This window comes from Branchiostoma floridae, chromosome 13 (assembly GCF_000003815.2).
Source record: "Branchiostoma floridae strain S238N-H82 chromosome 13, Bfl_VNyyK, whole genome shotgun sequence".
NCBI lineage: Eukaryota > Metazoa > Chordata > Leptocardii > Amphioxiformes > Branchiostomatidae > Branchiostoma > Branchiostoma floridae.
The window spans coordinates 6,782,441-6,809,675 of NC_049991.1; the positions used below are offsets into that span (position 1 = coordinate 6,782,441).

General features: G+C 40.5%; 1 protein-coding gene across 1 annotated transcript; it reads left to right on the forward strand.

Annotated features, from left to right (window-relative positions):
- The first annotated feature begins 8,031 nt into the window (after positions 1–8,031).
- On the forward strand, positions 8,032–17,937 carry LOC118429399 (UNC93-like protein MFSD11). Its single transcript, XM_035839882.1, has 14 exons — positions 8,032–8,055; positions 9,685–9,746; positions 10,344–10,451; positions 10,658–10,737; positions 11,468–11,564; positions 12,302–12,360; positions 12,579–12,699; positions 13,153–13,190; positions 13,775–13,840; positions 14,075–14,200; positions 14,839–15,022; positions 15,494–15,629; positions 16,915–17,022; positions 17,553–17,937. Exons 1-14 carry the CDS (start codon positions 8,032–8,034, stop codon positions 17,607–17,609), a joined length of 1,266 nt encoding a protein of 421 aa, XP_035695775.1. The 3' UTR covers positions 17,610–17,937.
- Positions 17,938–27,235: the final 9,298 nt, after the last annotated feature.

Here is a 27,235-nt window from a genome sequence, read left to right on the forward strand (position 1 = left end):
TCACAATGTGTCGTTATGACTTATAAAGAAACATATGGCTTACATTTTAAGCAAAGGTAACTAGTAATTACGCCTCAAATGGTGTTACACCCGTAGGCACTTTCAACTCAGCTTCAGTCAGTTACCTCATGTAAATGACGGTTTCCATTGTTCACGCAACTGGAGTCCTCTTTCCAAGAAGGAGTCAAGAAGGTTGGCCCAGATCACACACGTTTTCATGTCGGCCCGATTCACACACGTTTTTTTGAGTCGGTACAATTTGAACACGTTTTTAAGTCGGTACGATTTAAACATGTTTTCGAGTCGGTACGATTTAAACGCGTTTTCGAGTCGGTACGATTTAAACTCGTTTCCGAGTCGGTACGATTTAAACGCGTTCTCGAGTCGGTACGATTTACACACGTTTTTGAATGGGTACGATTTACACACAATTTTTAGTTGTTACGATTTAAACACATGTTTTTGATTCGGTCCAATTTACAGAGTCTGACGTTTTTGAGTCGGCCCGATTTACAAACATGTTTTTGAATCTAATGTTTGCGGATAAAAGGGATGTAGCCGTTAACTTACTTTGAATCCGAGGATAACATTTCGTCCACTCCTGGTGTCTAGATCTGCATATCACATCATTTCCTCCTAGCAAAGCTTTTAACTTACGTTTTGAATTCAAGCTGCATCAACGACCAACCATAAAGAGTGACTTTAAATGATATTGAGTTAGGGGCTTTCACTGTGCGAAAGGGTGTCATTTCCGGACGTTTCTATGTTTGTATACATCCGGATCGGGACCGTTTCCGGATATATCCGGACAATATCCGGACGAAATCTGACATGACTCCCCTGCGTTTTCGGATAATTTCAGGAGTCCGGAACGGGACCATTTAATTCCTGCCTCATATCCGGATTTCCAGTAATGGAACGTTTTCGGACTCTTTGGAGACAAAACACGTTCTGAATACTTCGTATATATCCGGATAATTTCAGGAGTCCGGAACGGGACCAAATAATTACGTCTCATATCCGGATTTCCAGTAATGGAACGTTTTCAGACTCTTTGGATACAAATCACGTTCCGGATATTTCGTATAAATCCGGATAATTTCAGGAGTCAAGAATGGGACCATATAATCATGTCGCATATCCGGATTCCAAGCAATGGAACGTTCTAGGACTCTTTGGAGACTAAACACGTTCCGAATATTTAATATTTTCTGAGCGCGTTCGGGGCTATTATGCCCCGGAAAGGTTGCATAAACTTAAGATATACTGAAACATCATAGGAACAATACAGCACATTATTTCAGAATATCCAGTAACTTTACGATCATGCTAAATACCTAATATTTAACGTTTCCTGTCCGTTTTAACCCCGGAAATGCTAACTCGGTAAGGCTACATTTTGTGAAAGCTTTTCAAAGACTTTCCTGTATAAATCAGATGACACAAGTATCACAACAAATACATTATGTGGAGGAACAGATCATGTTAACGTCAAAGGGCAAATCAATATGCATTTGTCTCTTAGTCTTACCAAGGACGTTTTAGCTCACTACAACACCATTGGTCTTCACAAAAAGTGAAGCTCGAACGAAGCCAAAGTTAAACAGTTCACTGTCAGATCCAATAATATCAAGCCCAAGTCAATAACATCATAACAAAACTGATCAGTTTAAATGCACAATATCAAATGTACAGTATCCGACACAAGTCTAACGTTATATACATACTATCAATATTCGTAGGATAAAAATGTCATTACGATATCAGTACTACAGTCCATTTTCAAGTCCTCTATAACTGTATAAGTCCGTATCGTTGACTGTGGAATCATCGTCCGGGGCGCCCTCTTCTGCGTCTTTGTGGTAGTGGACGATCATTGGCGACGGAAGATGCTCTGGCAAGACCCCGCAATATCGACGGCACGTCTCGAGGACAGTCCGCTCCATTGCATAGTCCAGGCACTGTCCGTCTTCAGAGTAGAAACAGTTCTTGCGGGATACAACGGCACCTGGCACAGACTGTCGTAAGTGTTACCAGGAGGTAGGCCTCGGTCGTGGGTATGGCAGGACAGGCGATTGGGAAACAGAGGCTCAGCGGCTGGAATGAAAAAAAACGGCCAGTAACTGCCCCGAACCAATGAACGGTACATGTGAAATTATTCAAACAACACGGCCATAAAAATCACAGCAGGACAAGACGGGGACAAAGGCAGGAATCTGGAGTCGGCTATCATCAAAGGGTGCCGGCCACACAGATGGCACAGATAAGGACCCCCAAACAACGAATGGAATTTGAATAAGCACACAAATATCACATTGGTCCTAGCAAGGAGATTCTCCTCCTTGGTTCTATTAAAGATTTAGCCAGCCAAAACAACAAGACAGGAAAGTTTAGAAGCAACCGTTACGGCACTTACAGCACAAAATAATATGAGAATTTAACTAACTATGGAACGGGCAATTTGTAAACAAGCCGGGGATGACACACGGGGGTTCCAACTGAAAGAGAAGTGATCTATCATACAACAATCTTTACAAAAAGATCACACTACTAATTATTAAATACACAAAACACTAGGAAGGGATAACAGACATTGCTGACAGACATATACGGAACTAAGAACGGTAACTGCTATGTATATACAATCTATGTACTAGAGAGCTACACTACTCACTTCTTGGTCCGGTAGCGGCTAGCGGCGGACGGCAACTGATCTAGTTTCAAACCTAACTGCTGTCACCAGCTGGTCTACTATTGGTCTAGTCAAGTCATGTGACGTCCTAATATAGCCTTGTTACCTAAGGACTCCTCCAGATGGTTCCAAGCAAGTTAGTGCCATCCATCATGCCTGTTTCACAGAAACACATGGCATTGTGCATTATTTTTGTGAATAAATGCATCATGTACTTACCAGTTTCAAAGTTGTACACAGCAGCAAACGCTGTGGCGCGGTGTAGGCTGTTATCTGCAACGACTGCCCCAGTAGGCGCACCGTTGACATGCCAACGTACTGGTCTGCTCGGCACTTTGCACAGCTTGCATAACCGCTTTACGAGTGAAGTTGCCTCGTGATATTGTCCGGATATGGACCATTCCCACACAGCAATGCTGGTATTCAATATCATGAGTGACTTTTTGTCATGATATTGTCCGGATATGGACCTATCCCAAACTGCACCGCTGGGGTGGAGTGTTTTGACTGAACTTTGGTCAAGATATTGTCCGGATATGGACCTATCCCAAATTGCACCGCTGGTGTGGAGTGTTTTGACTGAACTTTGTTCAAGATATTGTCCGGATATGGACCTATCCCAAACTGCACCGCTGGGGTGGAGTGTTTTGACTGAACTTTGGTCAAGATATTGTCCGGATATGGACCTATCCCAAACTGCACCGCTGGGGTGGAGTGTTTTGACTGAACTTTGTTCATGATATTGTCCGGATATGGACCTATCCCAAACTGCACCGCTGGGGTGGAGTGTTTTGACTGAACTTTGTTCATGATATTGTCCGGATATGGACCTATCCCAAACTGCACCGCTGGGGTGGAGTGTTTTGACTGAACTTTGTTCATGATATTGTCCGGATATGGACCTATCCCAAACTGCACCGCTGGTGTGGAGTGTTTTGACTGAACTTTGTTCATGATATTGTCCGGATATGGACCTATCCCAAACTGCACCGCTGGGGTGGAGTGTTTTGAGTGAATGTTGTTCTTGATATTGTCCGGATATGCAAAGAAACAATAATACTTGACTCATAATTGTTACCATCGCAAATATTGTTTTCTGTGTCATTTGATTGTAAATGTCGATGTCAATATATTTGCACATGTATATGGAAGCTTAAGCTTCAATTACCAGAAAATTAAAGAGTAAACATACATTGACATCGGGCATACTCGTTGTAGAATAAAAACACATCTACAGAAGCAAAAACGTTAATGACGTGTATTTCACAAGACAGGAAACCTTTTTTAGGACACCCAACATAACAATCTCGGATTCATGTATGGCAAGAAAAGTAATTTGTTAACCATAAAGTTGTCCGAAAACTCACCTCTGGAATGTTTCTGTTTTGGACATCTGTCGTAAATGGAACGTAATATGAATTCGGAAGGAGCGAAAATTTCGGCAAAAAATTGCAGTCTTATTTGTTCAGATGCGCAATAAAACAATTACCGATTCACAATTCACGTATATAATACCTTTATCGGTAACGGCCAGAATATGCTAACTCCGAATCTGTCCTAAAACTAATCCATGGAATATCTGTCGCGGATATGTCTCGTAAATGGAAAGAAAAGAAAATAGTATGAATTCGAAAACATGAAACGTCCCTGACACGTATTCGGAAGAACGGGAAATTCTATCCGTCCGGGCATGTGCTGAAACATTTCATGATTCATGATATTCTGAGACATAATGAATTGAAAGTATCAAATATCATCTGACAATGGCCCAGAAATAATGCACATCATGCTTCGTGCAAACTCCTAATTTGTCCGGGTATTCCTTATCGAAATATATGGACCTTGGATATGTAAAGAATGTAGAACATATCACGTATTCGGAGGCAAGAAACGTCAATGGCGCGTTTCATGAAAAACAGGAAAGTCTTATTTGTCCGGATACATAACAAGACAATTCCTGACTCATGATATTTCCAGATATGGGAAATATTGAACATCGTGCCCGGACACAGTCCGAATATTTAGCATGTCCAAAAATATGTCAACTCCGACTTTGTCCGGAAATCACACCCTTTCGCACAGTGTTTCCGTCCTTCGAATACTAATCCAAAGCTATAAAGACATATGTTAACTGAAAATCGCACTCAGCGTTCTGACGACGCATTTTTTTTTGTTTTATGTGTATGTGCGTAGAAAAAAGTAAAATGTTTAAAGAATGACTGAAAAAGCCATAAGCTGGATAGACAGACATAGGACAATTCTACTAAATGCACTAGATACCCCCCCCCCCCCCCCTACACACACACACACACACACAAAGAGCTTCGTGTCCTTTCTTTGAAACTATGTAAACTCATAGCATTGGAGTCACTTGAAATTTGTTCGAATTTTTATTTGTGAATTTCTTGGTGTTTCCGTAAAAAATTCTAATTTTTTGGAACCTTTAAAAACTGCGACCAATTCTCTTAAGCCCGAAGGTCAGGGCATAGCATTAAAATTTGTAACACATGTGTATCTACGGAGGGAGAAGTTAACTGTTAAAAAGTTCTACAATATTTGAAAGACAAAAGGTCAACTCACATGTTATGATAAAGCAGTTAAGAGCCAAGAAGACAACAAAACCGCGACCCTTCATCATCTTTGACTTTCTTCTTGCAGCAGGTGCAGGTGCGTGTTGTCTCTCTGGGCCACACAACAAAACACTTTATGACTGACCCTTTGACCCGTGGATGTATGTCCAGAATGGGAACGGCACAAAGTAAGATATCTTACGTTTCTCAAGATGATTTTTTTCTTTTGCTGTCCACTTCTCAGTATAGAGTTGCACCTACAGTGGTTGGACTTAAGACATATTAGGAAATTGAATGTTCAGCGTTAAAATCTGTTAGTAATACAAAAATAATGTTAGACTGACTGAATTCGAGACTTTGCTAAGAGAAGATAACCATTATTCAGAGATGTCCCCGTCCAAAAAGCAAAAACTCGTTTTTCTTGAATGTTGAGTCGGGACGTGTTTTCCGCTATTAAAATCCATCATTCACTGTTAGCTTGAAGCTATCATTCACTGTTATACTGAGGCCTATCTCAGATTAGATCAGTAAGTTGACTCGAATAATGAACGAATTCATAATGATCATTACATAATTTAGATGACTACATTGTCATTCCAAAGACAGCTGTTACACAGAAGTCATATAACTGCAGCTAAAAGAAGACACTTCGACATTTCTCCATTCTTGATTGAAAAGGACGTAAGGAAATGTTGCATAGACTGCAAAATTGCAATATTTAACCCAAGAGTTCCTGGCAAAAGGTATTAAATGTAGCATTCTACGTACTGGATTTAGGCGCGGTATGGACAGAAACCCGGTTTGCCTGAATGCTATTATGTCTTTTACGTTCTGTGTGTTTTGTTTCCTTTATTATAATATTTTCGTTTCCACAAGCCACCACCCGGGCCCTCGGTCGGGAATTATGACCTAGGCCTAAAGCTAAGGGCACAACCGTATATGCTGTCTAAGTGCCAAAACGTGGGCAATTTTTGAGGATCCGTACGTAAGTGGTAAGTACCGCCTCTGTACGAACTCATAGGGAATCCGACAGATTTTGGAGCACACAGACACGCCGTAGAACTTTACGTGCAGGCAAAACTTTGTGTGCAATCGGGCTGCGGATTTGCAATGTACAGCCTAGACGTTTTTAGAAATACGTGGCGGACGTGGACTCCCCAAAAACGTACATACAAATTGCACGTACGACAGGTTGTGCCCTTAGCATAAACCTGGCGTGACGTATTGAGGATGGCGCTGCGCAAACAATTCAAGGTAGCAGAGTACAGTTTTCGGCCTATGGGGCTTCCTATAGTTAAGGACCGCAAGGTGACTGACATTGACGCGGATAGAATTATAGTAGGGTGCATTTGGGAAGCACGACAAACGAGTATGCTGAAGTCGAGGGTACAGCGTACAAAATAACCGAAAACCAAAAAACATTTTGACGCCCTCTTTAAAATGGGGTAATGCCGGGTCACCCGGAACTGCAGCCGACTCACTTAGACAGCCAGCTGTAAAGGTCACGCGTATTTATACAACGACAGGCCAAACTGAAAAATCTCATTCGTGCCATCTGAAAGCCGACATATTGTACTACCACACAGTTAAGTTCATTCCTCGCTTACATGTATCAACGAACGGTTGAAGCTTTCGAACGCACTATGTTTTACCCATACGTCATTGACTCCGGGGTCGCGTAGAAATACTGTAATCTGCGGCCTTAAACCAACTTGACCTGTCTTTTCTTTTAATTTGTCTATATCAACAACAATTCAGGAATGTGTGTACCAAATATCGCGGAAATCAAATGAACCTCCGCACAGATATTGCCAACTTTGTATTTTGTACTTTTCACTGCGGTCCTGTCCTTGGTGCTACCATGCAGGGTGCATGCTATGTAGTGTGTACTTAAAGTCTGTGTATTATAGTGTTTTCAATGGAAAATGAACGTTGTTTTTGCTTTATTGACATCCTTTTATGTTTACATGATAGACTTGACAACGGGGCGGGTGTATGCATCTAGTGTACTTGCGTTGGGTGTGAATGAACTAGATCTAGGAGTTCAGAAAAACTTTGTCATATCATGGATGAATGAATGGAGTTTCCCGTCACCTATCCTTTCAAATAGCCATGTATAATTGTTTCGTGTATAACGTTTCAAGGGCTGTGTATTGTAAGACGAAATATATGTCGCGGTGAACTGGGGAAACGGAGAACGGAAGTAGTATATGTATATATAACTAGTATGCGTATAATAATAACGTTATATTAATCTTTTCTATGTGTAACCTTTCTTAGTAATCTTCACACGGAAGCTGCAACTGTCCTGGGCATTTTAATATGTCCTGAAAACGTCAAGACGTCAACCAAGTTCAGTTATGTATGGCCATAGTCCATGTCTTAGTGCCGACACGGTCTCAGACGGTAGCGTCTGGATCAGCAGAAGAGAGGCTGGAGCTGGGGTCTCGGGCGGAGAGGCATTCCCGACATACAGACGACGCATTGATTGGACAGCACTATTCATTCATTCATTCTTTCTTCCATTCGTTCGCCTTTTGCTTTACTTCAAGTATGGGAAGAATGTCTGGTAAGCGATCTAACAAACGTCGGCAGTGCCGCCGCCCGCAAAGTTTCAAACTTGGAAACACTGTCGCCAAGAAGGATCTGTCAGCGTGCGAGGAGAGACGCGCTACCAGCGGCGAAGTCACAGAAGGGGCACCCGACGAGAGCCGTGCGTACAAATACTGTACTCTGCGGCCTCAAAGCTAGGCTGCACCTCGTGACAAAATGGCAAACCTGGACTTTGGACCCGTAGGGCCGGCGTGTCATAGGTCAGTCAGAAAGAAACGCTGTACTTTCAACATGGCGGACAGGGGTTTGATCAATGTTGTTATTTTAGGTGTATCATTTATGTTCATTTTCACCGCTTTCAATACGGCGGGTATGATTGAGGTAAGTCAAAATATATGATAATCTTTTACAATTTCATTGAAAATCAAACTGACAAAAGTACAGTACGTAGGGTAGAACTTGTACAGGAAAGACTCGTGCATTATAGCAGTGCACTAAACTTTGAACTTGGGCCCCAAAGCAAGAAGAATATGCATATAGACTTGAGAAAAGGGTAAGTATTACTGTAATACTTAGCTTCGTAACATTTTTCGATACTGATTTCTAAATTTCTAACCCCCATATTATGAACATAAAACATGATTATAGTATTGAGCCTTAGATGAGGGTCTGCATGGGGATAGGGGTTGCACTAGCCTGGTTACCAAACCCCAGCCCGATCTCAAGTATCTATTGCGCAGGGGTCTGGCCGGATGGCATAGGCCGGCTTCTCAATTTTGCCCCTTATAGTGGGCAAAAACCTCACCAATAGAACAGAAGCAGAATCACCCCTACCATGATTGGCTAAAGACCCCCAACTGTATTTTTGAATCCATAACAGTAACCACTAACAGATGAAATGTAGCAGTTACTGTAGATAAGACACCCCATGTCCTTGCTGGGTTAGAGGCTGTTATATTTACCTCATTGAGATCTCAGTTTATCAAACATAACAAACAGAGGTACAAAGCTTGCAGTTTTGAACAAAGTTCTGTTGTTATTTTGAAAAATGACTCAACACACCATTGAGCCATATCTAGTCCCTGATTCGCTACTGTGATAGCCTGCTGACCAACTGTGGTATATTGTAACTGGCTACCTGTGGTGATAGTTTTGCCATCAATCCTAGGTTCTCCTCCCTCTGATCATTAAGGGCCTTCGAGAACATGTCTACAGCCATCCTGCCAGACCCCAACACGAAAGATACTTTTGAGGTTGGGGTATGGTATCCAGGCTAGGGTTGTACCGACAACGCTTTACACTAAAATTTAGAAGAACCCCCTACGTATTCCGCTAAAAACGTAGGAGGTTCTTCTAAATAGAACAGAAGAACTAAATGGAACAGTGCTATGCATAGCACGGCTGTTACGCCAAGGCTTAACAGCCGTAAATAATATGGCTTTCCCTACGTATTGCATTAACTTAAAATAGGATTCCTACGTCTTACGAAAAAGGGGCAATTTATTTGCTGCCCCTCTTATATAACAAAATTTTGTCGACGTCATTATTCTTGATAAAAAATATTGCACTAGAATCACTGAATCAAACAATGCTCCTATTGAATACTTGACATCTTCCACAGTTTGAAGACGCTATCAGGGATGTAGACTAGTAGCCTATTAGATATTAGAGTGTGAGAAATTACAATTTCCTTGGATTTTTGTTGGAAGAAAAACTGTTTCTTTACACCTATTTTGTTAATATTATAAATAAAGATATAAGCTAGTCAGCCTATCTTAACTTTAATTATAAAAAGAGCATCACATTTGTTTTTTGTTGATATTTCCTTTTTTTTAGATTAGAAAAGTACAAACACCACTTTCTTTGCAGGAAACCGTCATACAAAGTGTTCAGAAAGAAGGGAAGTTCGATGGAGGCAGTGGCTATATCAGGTAAATTCTGATTGTTTGTATCATTTTATTAAATATATCCTTTCATCAACAAATACAAGACACTGATATGAGCACTATCATAGCAAACAAATAAATCACGATATTCAGGTTAAATTGTAAATTAAAAGGTTTAGTAGTTAATTCAGTCAGTCGTTCAGTATCTACAATGCACGTTTGGCTTGAATTAAAAATTTTACTGTTAGTTTCATTAGAGGGCCCTCAGTAACAGGTAGATACGGGCAGAGTTAGGTAGACTGTTTAAATCAAGGATGGGATGGCCATGGCATTGGGGCCCAATAGGTGTTTTTCTAAATTTACAATTGGTAATTGGCAAAAAACGACGGAATCTATATACATGTAACTTATTAAGTATGTTGTACCAGATAAAATGGAAATCTGCAAATCTCGCTATCTTTTCTCTGTATCTGTATACCAGATATAACAATCTTTTGGCGTCATACTCTTCGTGTTTTTTTCTGTGTACCGGTATAATTGCCATTCAGCGTAACAGGCCTGCTTCTACTTGACAAGCTGATTAAGTTAAAACATACTATCTATTCTACCTACATGTTATCTATCATACCAATTGCAATGCAGTCTGGCTATCATCTACACTGTGTTCGCTGCGGCTAACTGGGGTGCCCCACCAGTGGTGAGTGTATGCGGTCCCCGGAACTCCATGGTCCTAGGAGCATTCCTGTACTGGTAAGGAAGATTAGCACATTCACATTTAATATGTAATGTATGTATGTATTAAATAACATAATATAATATGATATGATATGATATGATATGATATGATATAATATAATATAATAATCATTAATCACAAAAATTAGAGGTACGAGTGTTAGAGACTCAGAATGCTGTTACTTTCGGCTGATTAAGGTTACCTATTCTCCTTTATGCAGCCTCTTTATAGCCGTGTTCATCTATCCAATGGTTTGGGCTCTGTACCTGGGATCTGTCTTACTCGGACTGGGCGCTGCAAGTAAGGCTGAAAAAAATTGAGTCTCTCCTGGTACAGATTGGAATCGGGTATTTGCTAGAACAATGAGTGACTGGAACACAAAGAATACAGCTTGGGTTAGGGTTAATGGTATTGTACAGTAAGTCTAACCCTAATCGAAGCCCATTCTGTACTAACTCGTATATAGAAGATTCGCGAATTTGCTTCTACCCCTGTCAAATTATCCACGATCTTCGGGCGTATCGATGGAAGGTCGGCCATATTTCAGATCAACAGATGGTTGCTAATTTTTCACATGAAAATCGTCCCCGTCAGATATAATCCATACTTCGTACCTTGTACAATTGTTATCCAATAAAGTTATTATATAAGCGAGGCTCAGGCGATTGCCGCATACTGGTCTGATCGATTTTCGCGTAATGTGACAGGGGTATTAGGAGATTCCGATTCCAATCTTTACCTGGAGAATACAATGCTATCCTGGATTTTTATCTCTATAATGATATACGTAATTTCATAATTGTTACCTATGATTTATGACATGCTTTTCAAGTATATACCATACTATATATTCGAACTTTGACTCTTTGATGTAATCTAATCAAGGATTTTTGCAAAATCTCATTTCAAGTGTTTTTCTAATACTTTCCATGTTAAATATAACCTATATGCAATATGCTGTTTGTTACCTTGTCAATCATAGCAGAAACAGACAATGTTAACGTTGATGGAATTTACATCTTTGTAACAGTTCTTTGGACTGGAGAAGGATCGTATTTAACGCTGAACTCGACACCAGAAACCATCGGAAGAAACAGCGGCATATTCTGGGCATTGCAGGCGAGCAGGTGGCGTTTATTTTCCTGACTGATGTTTGTACATCAGCGATGTCTTGCTGCTCCATATTGTTTTGAATTCTTTTTGCTAAAGACGAGTAACAAGCGCTTTCTTAAACACGTTATGCTATAGGTCAGCATTTGTTTGTAAACGTAGAAAAGAGTTATTACAATATGTATTCGATCATAACCACAAATGGGCTCCATGTCAACTCTATGTAGATCAGACATATAGAGTTAACGATCCAACACGTAGCGTGCAGGGTGTTATAAGGCCTACAAAGGTCGGTCCCTATAACTACTGAATAAACCACCGAGTACGTGAAGCGAAAGAGGTGGTTTATTAGGAGATTATAGGAACTGACCGTGCCTTGCGACACAGTAGAGACTTGCGGAAAGCGGATCACTCACATAATTATCATATAGCAATAATCATATATCGAACTGGCCCATGAGAAAATCAAGTTCTGTATAACATATAAATCGTTAATCAAACACAATGTAGCATTTGTCAATTCATAGACCGAGTTGGACGTTACAGACCCACTTACAGTATAACATGGGAACAAACCATCAAGACTCAACCATTGAATATCTTGCAAAACAACTGGTCAATACAGAGGTATAGTGATCGGCGATGCCTTCTTATTTCACAACGTTTTTGGCTATATGATAATGCATATAATTGATGGGTATTGTTTAATACACGTACACAATGGTTAAATTTGGTCTTTTTCTTCGACCTCCAGTTTGATGTTCGGGAACATTTTCGTCTGGCAGGAGTTCACAGGAAAGGAGATCATTGATCGTAAGTTGTACATTTATATGTTAATCTGTAAGATAAAGAACACGGCACGGCATTCAAGTTAGTAACTTATTTTCACAGTGCCACATTACAAGGGCATACAGAAGAAGTCTGTTTGGTACAATTACATTATTTTTACTTATAAGGAACATGTTTGCAGTTTGATCATGACCTGCTAGGCGGTGCTCTTACACATTGTTCTTTTACACCTCTTCCTTCAGCCAAAACCCGTATACAGGTGTACGTGGTACTACTGGTTGTGTGCTGTGTGGGGACACTCATGTTGTTTGCACTGAGAAACAAGAGCCCAGAAGATCGCGCAGACTCCCCAGATGGCAACAGGTATGGGCAGCGACTTTATAAAGCAATTTTTTTGTTTTGGTCAAAGATGGCGTAGTCTCAGAAGAAGCACCCGTGTAGGATGTCAGTATACTCTCGTAGTAAATCAACGTAGCCGCAGCGGTTCTACTTTCAATTTAAAGTATATCTGTTACTCGTGATGAAAGTGGTTATGAACATCTTTTTATAATGTTTTTTGGGACTTTGGGACTATTTTTGATAAGGGTATTTCCATTTCTATTTTCATTTTGTTTAAAAAACCACGTGTTAAGTTTGGCGATCCGTTACATTAGAGGTCAAACAACCCTGCTAAATTGTAATGTTAGTTATTTTACTGACTGAAACTCAGGTAGGTGCCTTTTTACAGTCTCTGTTACATGAATCCCATTACATGAGTATGGCATCCTATAACTGCAATGTATTCCTATTCATCATAATAAAATTTTGCTCTTTTAGGGAAAACAAGTCAAATGAAGGGCCACTGCAAGCATTCAGTAAGTTGAAGTGCAATTCAATTCCTCTCACTGCATTTTGCATTGAAAGGAGATTCTTGAGAAAACTACGTGTAGTTTTCAAACATGTTGTGTGTTGACACTGTACGTGTGTGCGTAAGTTACAAATATCCTTTCGTAATTTCGTCATCAAACTTCACAAAGTCTGAGCTCTTCTGAAATCCATTCAGCTATACAGCTACGATGTTTCCAATAAGCCTAAAAGCCCCAAACTGCAAAGACGGGAAAGGTCAAAGGTTCAAGTGTTGCAATACCTGATTACCCAATAGTTTTACTCAACAACACAAAACAACCGATTGTCGATCATGTTAGGACGCGAGAGATGTTTTTTTAACCGTTCTTTGTGACTACACTTATAGACTGAATGAAATGTCTTTGGTTTGTATGGTATTGACCGTGTTTATTTGATTGTATTGATAAGATGCTTAGAGAATTACACCTTGTTTACACGATTACAATAAAGTCAAAATAATTTTTTTTAAATCCGGATAAAAATTGATGAGCGCGCATCTAATATCAAACAAATATGGTATTGTTATCAATAACAATCAGATGTGTGTCTACAGAACGATCTATTCAACTTTTCAAGACAAAAGAGATGCTTATGCTGGGGCTGTGTTTTGCATACACTGGTAAGTCTACATGACATGTGAACAAATGCATGCTTAGTCACATATTATTTTATAACTATGTCTTTTGGGACTCATCTAGTGACGTTGAGATTACCTAAGAACGACGATGGAATAAGGATATTTCATTTAACCTCAACTAGATAAAAATCAGATATTTACTTCCGGACCTTAATATCATTTACATGGATGTCCTACCTTCATAGACGAAAATAATTTACATTGCTATTTTTCCAGGTCTGGAATTGAATTTCTACAGCGGCGTTTACAGTACCTGCATCGGTAACACCAAGGCGTTTGGCGAAGAAGCCAAGTCTCTTATAGGCATTGCTGGTGCCTTTCTTGGTGCTGGAGAAATCATAGGTAAGTACCTAACTACTGTAAGGTTTCCACACGAAAAACTCACAAGAAATAAAACTTTTCACTGAACAAGATCTAATTCAAAATATGATAAAAGATGGACAAAGATTTTTCCAACTCTATGAGGCCCGTTCCGAACCCCTAATCTGAAGTGGTAAGTCCCTAAACTGACGTCATTAGGAAACAATATGGCGACATTGTTTGAACCTCAAGGTGTAACCGTACACTTATGCCGCATAAAAAAATCTGCCAAACCTTTTATTCATCATCTTGCATACAGATTTTATTGGTATCCTTTTCCTATCTTTTACTTCAATAAATTTAATTGCAAATTCTTGCCGTGTGCTAATTGCAGGTAACATAGGAGATTCAGACAGTGTAGAAATAATAACACAAATGTCTACTCTAGTCTAAAACTAACAAAAGCTAACTTTAGATCCTGGGTTATTGGGTTCGACTTTTTTTTCGGAGACATTGGAAGGCGAAATATCCCACCTTTTTATCATGTGTGGGTTTTGTGATGTTACAATGAGAATTGTTTTATTTTTGTAAGTGAATGTAGAGAAATTTGGGCGGAATTTGGTGGCTTCTTATCTTCACCACCGTGAACTGATTAGGGTTTGCTGAATGTACGTTAACAGGTGGAGCAGCGTTTGGTCTGAGTGGAAAGTTGGCCAATCGGCACGGACGGGACCCGATCATCCTGTTGGGTTTCATCGTCCACATGACAGCGTTTTATCTCATCTACATCAACCTGCCGCAGTCTTCACCCATCTCTGAGATAGTCACTGATGCCAGCTACTATCCTGTACTCATTCACTCAAAGTACGTACAACATATAAGAACATATATTCTATTAGTTAAGTACTCAATTGTGACAGGAGGGTGCTCGAATACGAAATTCCGTATTACATTTTTCTGTGTATGTTTATACTAACGTGTTGTATTCTCTCATGTATAGCGTTGTTAAATTACGATCTTAACATAAGTGAAGCTCCTTATTTACATAGTCATTGTTTATTTCATTATTCAAATTGAACATTAGAATATATGAATGTATATTAATTTTCTAAAGCGTGTACGTTAAAAGCATTATGCCTCATGCCTATGTATGGTACTTAAAGTGGCATCGCATATTCAATTGAAATTCAAAGTTTAATCGTTTTACCCTAATGTGACCAGACAATTCCTGGAAAATTATTCTCCCTGGAACCAGGAAAGGTTGTCCGGTATACGTCGAGACAATAACATTGTCAGTTTTGTCCTACAACTTTCTGCACGACTTTTTTTCTGCAGTAAGTACGTGGCTGTTCTGTGTGGTTTCCTGTGGGGTCTCGGGGACAGCTGTTACAACACCCAGGTGTACTCCCTCCTCGGATCCCTGTTCTCAGAAGACAGCGCGCCGGCATTCTCGCTATTCTTCTTCACCCAGGTAAAAATGAAGATATGAGTAAATCTTAATGCAGTGTTTTAATTTTCTGTTTGGTAACAGTAATCCATAACGATATTTATATATTATATACGGCAACAATCATGCTCAAGATATGCCAAAAAGCAGTTACTCAATGGATATGATTTCGGAAACGGTCAGACGTTTCAGATAGTATCCACTATCTTTCGTCAGTAACACTGAAGTGATATGGAAGAAACTGGTCTTTTATACCTCATAGTTACAAATGAAGGCAAATTTAAATGTTCATCGACGAATCATGCTCAAGTTTTTTTATTAGCTTCAGCTTTTTACTGATACCAATAGGTTGATGAGATTTTATGAGATGAGATGAGATTTCCTTTTACCAGCACAAAAAATGTTGATAAATTCCCGTCTCAAAGCAGGAAAGTGATAGAACCATCACTTCTGTTTGTTCTTTGTAAGTGACACAGTTGAAATAAGTTACTACCTTAAGCGCACTGCAACATTGCTCTTATCTGTCCTTGGCAAATGAAATTGAAAGAAAAAGGCTTAAGATTAAGCTGCGCTATCTATTTCCTTTGAATCTATAAATCTTATAACGCAAGTCTACTATCCATTCCTGTATCTTCATTCTAAGACGACAAGCGCCAGAAGACAGTACAAGGGGTGATCAATAAGTTATCTGCCTCATTCAGAAATCGTAAGCACAACTCACACGGACAAGTATAGATGTCAAGTACAAAACCTTTTTTGAATTTGTGCTAAAATTCAAATCATTGTGATCATACTTTACAGGCCACACCCAGTATCGGCAGGTAAGAGAGAAGGGAAAACATGGACAGTTGAACTGATAGCTGTGGTGTGTGGGTCAACTTGCTCTAATAGAAGTCAGACACACGCTTCTTTCTGCTAGAAAGGGAATCATCATCAAAGTTTGACAATGTCTTCAAAGAACTCGACCCACACCTGTCTGATCACAGTTCACCCTTGTTTTTCTCGCAACTTACCTACAGATTTTCATAAAGATGTTGCATGGAAAGAAATAACTGTAATGATTTGAAATATTTGGAGGATTTTAATAAAAGGCTTCAAAATACATGTATTTGAAGTACATGAAGTTGTGCCTCGAAATTCGAATTATGTTTAATTTTTCTGGGTGAGGCCCTGAACTTATTGATCACCCCTCCTGCATAAAGCATAACTACTAAGATCTTCTATTCGCCTAAACAACATTTGATATATTAGTACCTTATGATTAGATTTGAATACTTGTAGCTCCAGAACCACTTTTTCTGTCCTGCAGTCCCTGACCGCGGCGGCAGGGTTCTTCTACAGCACGTACCTGATACTACAGTGGCAGCTGCTTATAGTGGCAGTCTTCTGTGTAGCTGGAACAATGGCATTCTTTCAGGTAAAAGCAATATCCTGTACCATCCGTAACTTCATCAGGTCGGCAATTCTTCATATAATAAAGTTCTTTAGGCATAACCAGGGAGTACTTACTTTTAACGTTTCGATGTTTATCACACACCATCATCAGGGTAGAATGACTGGAAACTACTGTTGCTACTTATAGCCAATGTAGGTGGCGCTGCAAGAATGCCGGCCCAAACGTGACTGAGAAAAATCAGCACCAATCATGAACAGAGACGAGGGCGGATACAAGCTGAGCCACGTTTGGGACGGCATTCTTGCTGCTGCAGCGCCACCTACATCATCTGTAAGTAGCAGCAAAAATTTCCAGTCATTCTACCCTGATGATGCTGTCTGATAGAAACGTTGGAAGTACTCCTTGGTTGTGCCTTAAGAACCTTACTGTATGAAGTATCCAGTACCTTTGTTGCCACTATCAAAGTTAAATCACTTTTTAGCTTGCAGATTGTCTTATATAAACCTACTGAATACAGGACGTCACTGATGACGTTTCTTTTTACTCCACAGGTTGAATGGATGTCGACCTCACGTCCCTCCAAGAAAGGCTACACCCAAATCAACTGATATGACTATTAACATAAACACTAAGTTTTTGGTTGTTTCAAAATCTTCTTAAAGTATAACCATTTGGGTTAATCATGCGTATTCTATGAGATCTGTAATGTATGTATGTTTGTATAGGCACACAATATCAGCTAAGCTGTCCGGGTTTGCCATGTATCCCATTGTCTGCAATTTCAATAAATCTAAATCTAAAGTACAGTTAATGGGGAGGTGTTTTCTCGGTTGATACTACATCGTATTCTGATCACAAAAAGCTACAGTGCAACTTTTTTGTTGAGTCGACTCTGAATAGATAATGGAACTATTGTACATAAACATCTCTCCGTAGTAATTGTACGGAAAAGCAGGAAAGATACAGGTGTATGTTTAAACCGGCAGCTCACTTTAAAGCCAGCACTTGTATCATCACCATAGGTAGATAATGATGATGATTGAAATCTATAAGAAACCAAAGATGTGCCAATTTGTCATCATGATACAGACTTCGATAAAATGATCAAATTTAAACTACAGGACAGTGGTGGAATAGATAAATGGCCGTCATTGTCATTTGATGGACCGAATACTCTCTCTTCGCCGACAGGGCCTGAATTAAAAGGAGCATACAACCGACGGGGCTAAATGACAAGGGTCTGTAAAGGCAGTCTACACAGCGTTAGTAAGACTCCTACTATTTTGGATAAGTTTGTAGGGTTATTTTAAGTGCTTGAGGTATGGCTATCTCAACATGCAGAACAGCAAAATATTATCGTTAACTGATACACAGTCGTGTATGAGTGTTCAGGTCTCGCATTTGAAATAAAGTATAAATAAATTGACCAACGTAGGCGGATATGAGTTGCACATGAAAGCAGTATATGAAAAATAGGGGAGATCTGTATTTTTGTTCTAATGTTGTGAAACAATGGTTCTTAATTACTTCAGGTAGGACAGGCCAGTGGAATTCATATTCGATATTTTCATGACATGTAGGACACAGTGTTTGAGTGAATGGTGTGTTACAGAGAAGACCTTTTTTTTAACAATGCGCGCTAATTCGCAGTTTTGTAATGCTCTGTGTATTATTTTAAATAAATATTTCAACGAGTTTGCTCAATGCAAGGCCAATGGCCACTTCTAGGCACTGAACTACGCTCGCTGTCGCACCATCTCTTCACCCTTAATCGGAAACATCGAGCTTCAGCAAGCTTGACTAAATGATTTAATAGGCGAAGCAGGGGTTACGAGGCTGCTCGGGAAATTCCCTACCCCATTTAGCCGGAATGGTTTGATCCAATCACACCGGGAAGGTCCCCTACTCTTTTCGACAAGTGCGGCGGTTTTACGTGCCCGGTGTATTGCTCTCCCGAACACGAGACCTCTATTTAACGCCCTATCCGAGGGACGACTAATTTTTCACCTGAGTGAGGTGAGGAAAGTCGTGTAAAGTGGCTTTCCCAAGGGCACAAGGTCGGTGACATGGCAGGTTTCGAACTCAGGAACTCTTTGGCCTGAGCCCAAAGCGGTGTCGATTACTCCACGAGATCTCACATATATATGATGATCTCAATTGATGTAAAATGCATTTTGACTTACGTTTGGAGTTTGCTAGTGCTGTCAAGTTGTTCCCTTCATTGCCTGCGAGTATAAGCTACTGTTCTCGACCCTCTATGAAAGCTATAACTGTTCACAGGTACATGTAAAATGCAGATAGGTATTTCAATTATGTACACATGATACACTCTTGAGGGCATTCTAGCACCATGCACCTAGCGATTGTTCTTTAGACTGCAGATTGTGTAAGTATAAGGGTAGTTTACTACGCTTTAGTAACACTAACTACAGGTCTACATAACTCCTTGAAGACAGGGTACGATCCTGTACTACACACAAAAACAACAACAACAACAACAGACCGTTTACCATGAGTGCATTCACGGATTCAATTAAAGACTTACTCTTCCCTTTAGTAGCAGGGGTGTGAGTAGAACATTGCAAAGCTATGACGACATATCAAGCATAGTATGATTGACGTGTTTTTGTCTGTTCATAGTTGCCAAAATATGCCAAAATCAATTATTCCAGACGTTATGTTATCGTTCTGCCATAAAAAAATAGACATAGACCCCCACGATCCTGTCTATGAGCTGTAAATAGGTATATTATTGTCGTAAGTCATAATACAGAAAAGGTTGGAAAAATACATAAACAGAGAGATCACAGAGGCAATAACCTAGACAATAATTACTTATTGCACCAATTTTCTTTCCTAAGTTGCTTCAGTCGCCTTGTAGGCAGTAAAGTGATACTTGCTACGTTCCAACCATACAAACCTACCCTAGCACCCCTTCGGTGGTGTTTCATAAGTCTGTATTCATCTGGTTTGAGGAGGATAATAAGAATTGCTCTAATGAAAGGCAGACAGATGAAAAACATGATAACGGCGAACAAAATGATTGTTGTTTAATGTCAACAGAAGAGTACGTGCAACGCGACGGTCAGATACAGTTTGGCTGATCCCATCGTCTCGAGTGTCTAGCTCTAGCTTCGCGATTTCCGTACTCGTGGCAATGGCAAAATGCCCAGCAGGACGTCATTGATTGGTGGAGAGATGATCATGTGCTGCTTCGAAAATACGGACCAATGGGGGCAGCTTAAGTTTGAAACGGAAAACGGGTTGTACCTGCCACGATGGCATATTTCGACGTCGTCTCCAGACGACTCTACATCGTGTTTCTGACTATTGAGGGGCGCCTGGAACTGACAACGGATCAGATCGTCAGCCCTGAAAGATTCGACCACTGTCTCGACATTCTCCAAGACATAGAAAACGGTAGGACATCTGGTTAACTCAGGCGCCCCGCTTCTTTTATTTCTTACCTCGCATTTTGCATACATATCATTTTTTAACAAATGCCCCGTTTGTATTCTCACAGAGACGCAAGAAGAATGGCGTTAGCTGTGTTGGTCTCAGCTTTCCTGTTGTCTACCATGATTGGTGAAATAAAGGCAGGTGAGTAGATTAGTGATTTGTCGGTGATACGTTGGTTGTTTAGATAATGCTCTATTTGTACGATATCATGGGTTAGGAGGAAACCAAGGATATGCCAATGCCAAGGTATTAGCAATGATGCAATCAAAGAATAGCACCGCCCAGGAATCGGCCAGTAAACCAGCCAGGACTCAGCCAGCGTACCGCCCAGGAATCGGCCAGTTAACCGCCCAGGAATCGACCAGGGTACCGCCCAGGATTCGGCCAATGTACCGCCCAGGAATCGGCCAATGTACCACACAAGAATCGGCTAGTGAACCACCCAGGAATAAGCCAGTGTACCGCCCAGAAATCGGCCAGGGTGCCACCCAAGAGTTGGCCAGAGTGCCGCCCAGAAATCAACCAGTGAACCACCAAGAAAACGGCAAGTGTACCGCCCAAGAATTTGTCAGGGTGTCGCCCATTAATCGGCTAGTGAACCGCCCAGGATTCGGCCAGTGTACCACCCAGAAATCGGCCAGTGAACCACCCAGAAATCGGCCAGGGTGCCGCCAAGAAATCGGCCAGTGAACCACCCAGGAATCGGCCAGTGTACCACCAAGGAATCGGCCAGTGAACCACCCAGGAATCGCCCAGGGTGCCGCCCAGAAATCGGCCAGTGTACCGCCTAGAAATTAGCCAGTGTACCGCCCAGAAATCGGCCAGTGTACCGCCCAAGAATCGGCCAGTGTACCGCCCAAGAATCGGTCAGGGTGCCGCCCAGAAATCGGCCAGTGAACCACCCAGGAATCGGCCAGTGAACCGCCCAGGAATCGGCCAGTGTACCGCCCAGGAATCGGCCAGTGTACCGTCCAGGAATCGGCCCGTGTACCGCCTAGAAATCGGCCAGTGTACCGCCCAGAAATCGGCCAGTGTACCGCCCAGGAATCGGCCAGTGTACCGCCCAGAAATCGGCCAGTGTACCGCCCAGAAATCGGCCAGTGTACCGTCCAGGAATCGGCCCGTGTACCGCCTAGAAATCGGCCAGTGTACCGCCCAGGAATCGGCCAGTGTACCGCCCAGAAATTGGCCAGTGTACCGCCCAGGAATCGGCCAGTGTACCGTCCAGGAATCGGCCCGTGTACCGCCTAGAAATCGGCCAGTGTACCGCCCAGAAATCGGCCAGTGTACCGCCCAGGAATCGGCCAGTGTACCGCCCAGACTGCGGGTAAGTGCCACAGTTGCATTATATCGGGTACAAGTTCGAACGATTCTTTATTTATGGAGTAGCACAGCCTACGTATCTATATACGTTTTTGAAATACTTCTTCATTACGCTATGACCAGAGGGTAACTGGAGAGTATTGTGATCGCTGGATATGATGAGTGTTTTCATCTGTATTTCTACGTTCCTTTTATCGCACTCGTATGTAGTTTGGCATGTCGTCTGCACTCAGTTGCGCGATGATGTACGTTGTTTTTTTAGCGATAGCTGTTGTTATGATTTATGTAATAATTTCAGATATCCTACGTCTTTCGGTATGTTGGTCCAGGTCTGCGTTATTTCGACGCGTTAGGCGTTGCGGTAATTGGATATTGCAAAGCAGATGTTGCGTGATGCAGATACGGGGTTTTGTGAGCAGCTGTCGAGGTAGAAGAATCTCTTAACAGATTTTAGGCTCTCGATTTCTTGCACATTACATCGATAAACATGATGATAAACAAGTAGATACCTTATCCTGGTAAGCTTGTAAAATTGTCATATAAAGATGTGTGTCAGCTCAGTTTATTAGAAATACGCACCTTTAGGTCGTCTAGGCAACAAGAAAAAACTTGGCAGTGGGGATTTTCCGCGGATCCGGCTTGGGTGTGGCCAAGGTAACATCGTTGATTGACATATAGTTGTGGTAATGGTTGCCATTCACCGTGACACTGCGTGACATGCCTTTGTATACATGTGCAAGTCATTGGAAAATAAGATTTCGCAGTTCCTCATCATCTACCCATGGCATGGCTCAGCTCAACATTGTCATTGCTATAGACATTGTTTTGTCCCAGGGAGTTGCTCCTATGTCTTTTGATCTTGATCGAATCTTTTAAATGAGCGTTTAAAAATTATTGTGGAATGTTACTTACGTAGTTTGTTTTCCGAGTTGTGTGCAGCGAGTTGTGGTCGGTACATCCGGATACATCCCAGTAGAGTGGATTTAGTAAATAGGAATTTGCCTGGTCTATTTAAAACAAAAGATTAGATCTATACATAAAGATAACACAAAGCTGTTAATAGTTTTAAAGATTATGGTTTTAAGCATCTTTCACTAGATCTGCATCTTTGTAATTAAAGGGTAGACAGTTCAGTTTCAAGTCCTTTGTAGTGTACAGGTTTCACTTAGCCAAATAATGTTGAAGTCGTCCAGTAGTAAAACTTCTTGATCTGCTTCTAAATAATCATGACTCTGTCTCTCCGGTAGGCTCTCCGGTATTGAACTTGGGGGCTAGGGCTGGGTACCGGTACAGCGTACCGGTACAAAACCGGTTTTTCTTATTGGACCGGTCCAGAAAAACCGGACCTGAAAAAATTAGGTGAACCGGATGTTGGACCGATTAGAAAATTAACATATTATTTTATCAGGTATTCACACGTTTTGGCGCTTGCAGGTGGAAGAAAATGACAAAAGTGAAGTAGAGTAGAGTTTATAGTAATTTCTACCAAGATTTACAGCCAATCGTACATGTGCAGTTAGCGTTGTAGGATTTTAAAACGCCAGTGTGAGTCTAATACTCCACCAAACAGATTTCTTTGTGGTGAAATGGACCATTGGTATGAGTCATACTGAATCAGGTCCAGGTTCAGGTCCGGACCTGGACCTGATCCTTTGGACCTGAACCGGACCTGTACCTGAATTTTCTGTACCGGTACCCAGCCCTATTGGGGGCATATTGAGGTACCCGACTAGACTAGGATGGGTTTAACGTAAGGATGGTGAACTTCGGCCCATATTCATATTTCAGCCATGCCACAGGTATGGTGAAATATATTGTATACGTAATGATTCTTCTTCTTTCTTCTCCTGTCAAAACGCGTCATCTCCGTCGTCCCTGGACAGAATGACCTGAAATATGGCACAGGGGTAGAGTGGGCCTATACCTCAAGTTTTGTTCTTAATTTTTTTTTCATATCTGACTTTAAAATGATTTTTGAGTGTTTTTTTTTTCTTCAATTTATGGATCCAAACCGTATATTTTGTCCCCCAGTACCATGATATTACATCCCAAAGACCTGGTAGTTGGTTTGAGCTTAAATGATGTATAACATGTGGGGTTGTGAGATAGCGATGTGATAGTTACCTTCGCCAAGAACGTTATATTTTGCGTAGCGTTTGTATGTGCATGTGTGTGTTTGTAAAAGACCACCATAACTCGAGAACGCCTGGATTGTACTGATATTTGGTATGTGGGTAGGTCTTGTTGAGACCTGGAAACGATTAGATTTAGGGTCCCATAGCGGCCTGTTACGATACTGCAGCAGAACTTCCTGGTTTGATATCACGAGTTCTGGACATGTTGCGGCTATGAATTTTAAGTGGTAGACAGCTCTTGAAGCCGTGAGTAATATAAATGGTATAGGTTCGGGCTCTCTAGCGGCTTGTTTTGGTACTGCAGGACAGGTTTAGTATCAGACTTTGAAAGGGAATAACTCAATAAGGGGTTGGCGGATTGTTATGATTTTTAGTATGTAGATAGGTTACGTGATGCTTCATATAATTACATATCAATTATGCAGATTGAAAGCTAATTTGCATAATTAATTGGGAAATTGTCTAAACATGCTCAATTGAATTATAGGACCATCGCAACATGTCAGACCTTTGTAACTGAGTAAGAGAATATTGATAGATATATATTATGCAAAATAAAGACCTAATTTGCATAATTAATGAGAAAATGCTTGAGTGTCATTGTGGTAAGCTAGAGAAGATGACCAACTAATATGATTTATGTAAATGAGGGTCTGTTTTGTAAAATCGATGAGAAGCATTTACATTATTAGTTCACCCTTCACTCACAAAAGAACCCCTTTTGACAGCAATGCTCTCTGAACATTAATCGCCAGGCGAATGGAATACGACTATTAACCCTATTCAGACCGGGGGGGGGCTTTTGAGGCCCGCGCTAACTTCGATGCCCTATAACGCCAGAACCGCTTATGCTAAAGCCACCAAATTTGGTGAGTTTTCCTAAAATATTGTTGCCAACAATTGTACGAAGTTTGACGAATTTTCCATTTTTTCGTGTTGCCATGGCAACCGTTTGCTGACAGGCAGTTTTGCCAAAAATCTCTATTTTTGGTTCTAACAATGTATTTTTCACATTTATTTGCTATATTACTGCTATTTTGTTACATAAATAAAATGTTATATTATTTAGCATATCTTTTATAATTATATATGCATAAATTATGCTAATTTGATGACGTCATCAGCCCAAAATCCAAGATGGCGGACCGTTTGGCCAGATCAAGAATAACAAGCTAATTATCCCTTAAAATTTGTAACTACCTGGTATTTTTTCATCAAAAACCATCTAAATGAATGAATTTAGTCTATTTCCATTGCCCTTTGTGATAATTTGTTGCCAAAAAAAGTAGTTTTAAAAATTCAAGGTGGTGGATATAATATGGCGGAGCCCAACTCGTATCTTAGATGTGTATGACGTCATTTAATGACGTCATTATGACGTCATCGATGTTGCTATTGGCAATACAAGTCGTAATAAACATTATCATTCTGTTATCTGCACTTGTTGTTACATTTTTGCAGTATAACTTGAAGTTGTCTGAGAATACCCTTTTTTCATGGGTCCGGCCAATATAATCAAATTGATGACGTCATAATTACGTCATTTTACGTCAACGTAACGTCAAACGTCATAATCGTCAGATATTATGTCGATATTACGTCCTAAAAATTTGGTGGCCCTACGGCACGTCGTTCAAGAGTTAGAGGACTTAGAAGTGGAGGGCCTCAAAAGCCCCCCCCCCCGTCCAGGGATGACCAAAAAAGCCCGGTCTGAATAGGGTTAAAAGCCATTAATAACAACAATCTTTAATACTTTATAAACAATAAAACCGTCGCCATGGCAATAATTTTCATTGCCACACTTTTTAAAATTTACTTTTAGTATTTGACATAAGACTATTACTGGGACAGTCCATTCTTGCACTTTTTTTTTTAATTCAATTTTGGACTGGGGTGATGATTCCAAATGCTATTTGTTGAACGGAAGTTGACTTCTTCTGTACCTGGAGACTGTAGCTGAGGAGGATTCTGCAGCCAATCAGCAAGCCTGGTTTTATCCGGAAGAGTGCATTCATGCACGGGGACTTTATTTTAAAATCAGTTTTGGACTGGGTTGCTTATTATACAAAGATGATGATGATGATTATACAAAAGACCATGTTTTCAATTTGTGCAATTTTAAACAGGGTGTGCTGAAAGATTAGCGAAGAGGAGCAATTTTTGTGATTCATTTTGTGGACTTTGGTGATTATGTCAAAGTCCTATTTTGGTGGATGTATTTTTGGATCGCTCCACTTTACAGTGGGGTATAACAGGAATAGTCCATTCTTACACAGAGGTTCAAATTCAGTTTTGGACGGCTGATGATTCAAAATTAATTTTTTTAAGCGGAAGTGTTTTTGGACTGTCTATTTTACCTTTCTACATCGCGTGCACTGGAAGAGTCCATTTTGCTCATAAGTGTGATTAGTAGTCAGAAGTCATTCTAAGCAGAAGTGTTCCATTTTCTCACATGGGTGATTTTGGAACAGTCTATTGGGATGGAGACGGCTGAAATATACTGTATTTGCTCTCAAGTAAATCCAAATGTCAGCCTTTCTAGTATTTCGTTTTGTGTGGGATGTTGTATACGCATATGTACGATAAGTAGTACGGCAATACGATAAGTAGTTATTGAGTTAGTCTCAAAAGTTTGCACGGCGGTCGGTCGCTAGGGTATTCTTTCCCGTTGCTATGCGCGTTCGACAGAATATCGGGTTACTGGAGGCCTACTTTTGGCTACCCGTAAAATATTTGGAAATAAACAAAATGTTTTGACAAGGAAAATGTTTTCGAAATAAGATCAAATTAGCAATTTTACATACATTGAATGATGTCGTTTGAATTTAGTTAGCTGTTTTGTTTCGATGTTACTCAAAAAGACGATCATTTTCTGTTTTCAGGAATGCCTTTAATTTGACCAAACTCTTGATAAGATAGGCCGCATGTATCATCGAAAATTCTCGTTTTTTATGTTTTTCGTCATCTATGAGGAAAATAAAACTTTCTGTTTTTGGGATTTTTTAATTTCTTATCTTAAGCAAAGTTACAGTCGAAAATATGCGTAAAAATGGCATTTTTCGCACTTAATTACCAATAATTCAGAATCGAAGGCATTTTTTAAAAATCCCAAAAACAGAAATCTCGGGATAATCATGGCGGTCATTTTGAGCCGTCAACGAGTTAATTTGGACTCTTCTTGGTCGCGATCTTAAACGAAGTTTGCAGGCATGTCATGCCGCGCGGATAGTGGGAAGGTGTAATTGATACCGGTGTGACAGCGATCTCGCCCCCCCGGCAGATATTGACTGACAAAAACACAGAATGATTTTTTTTCA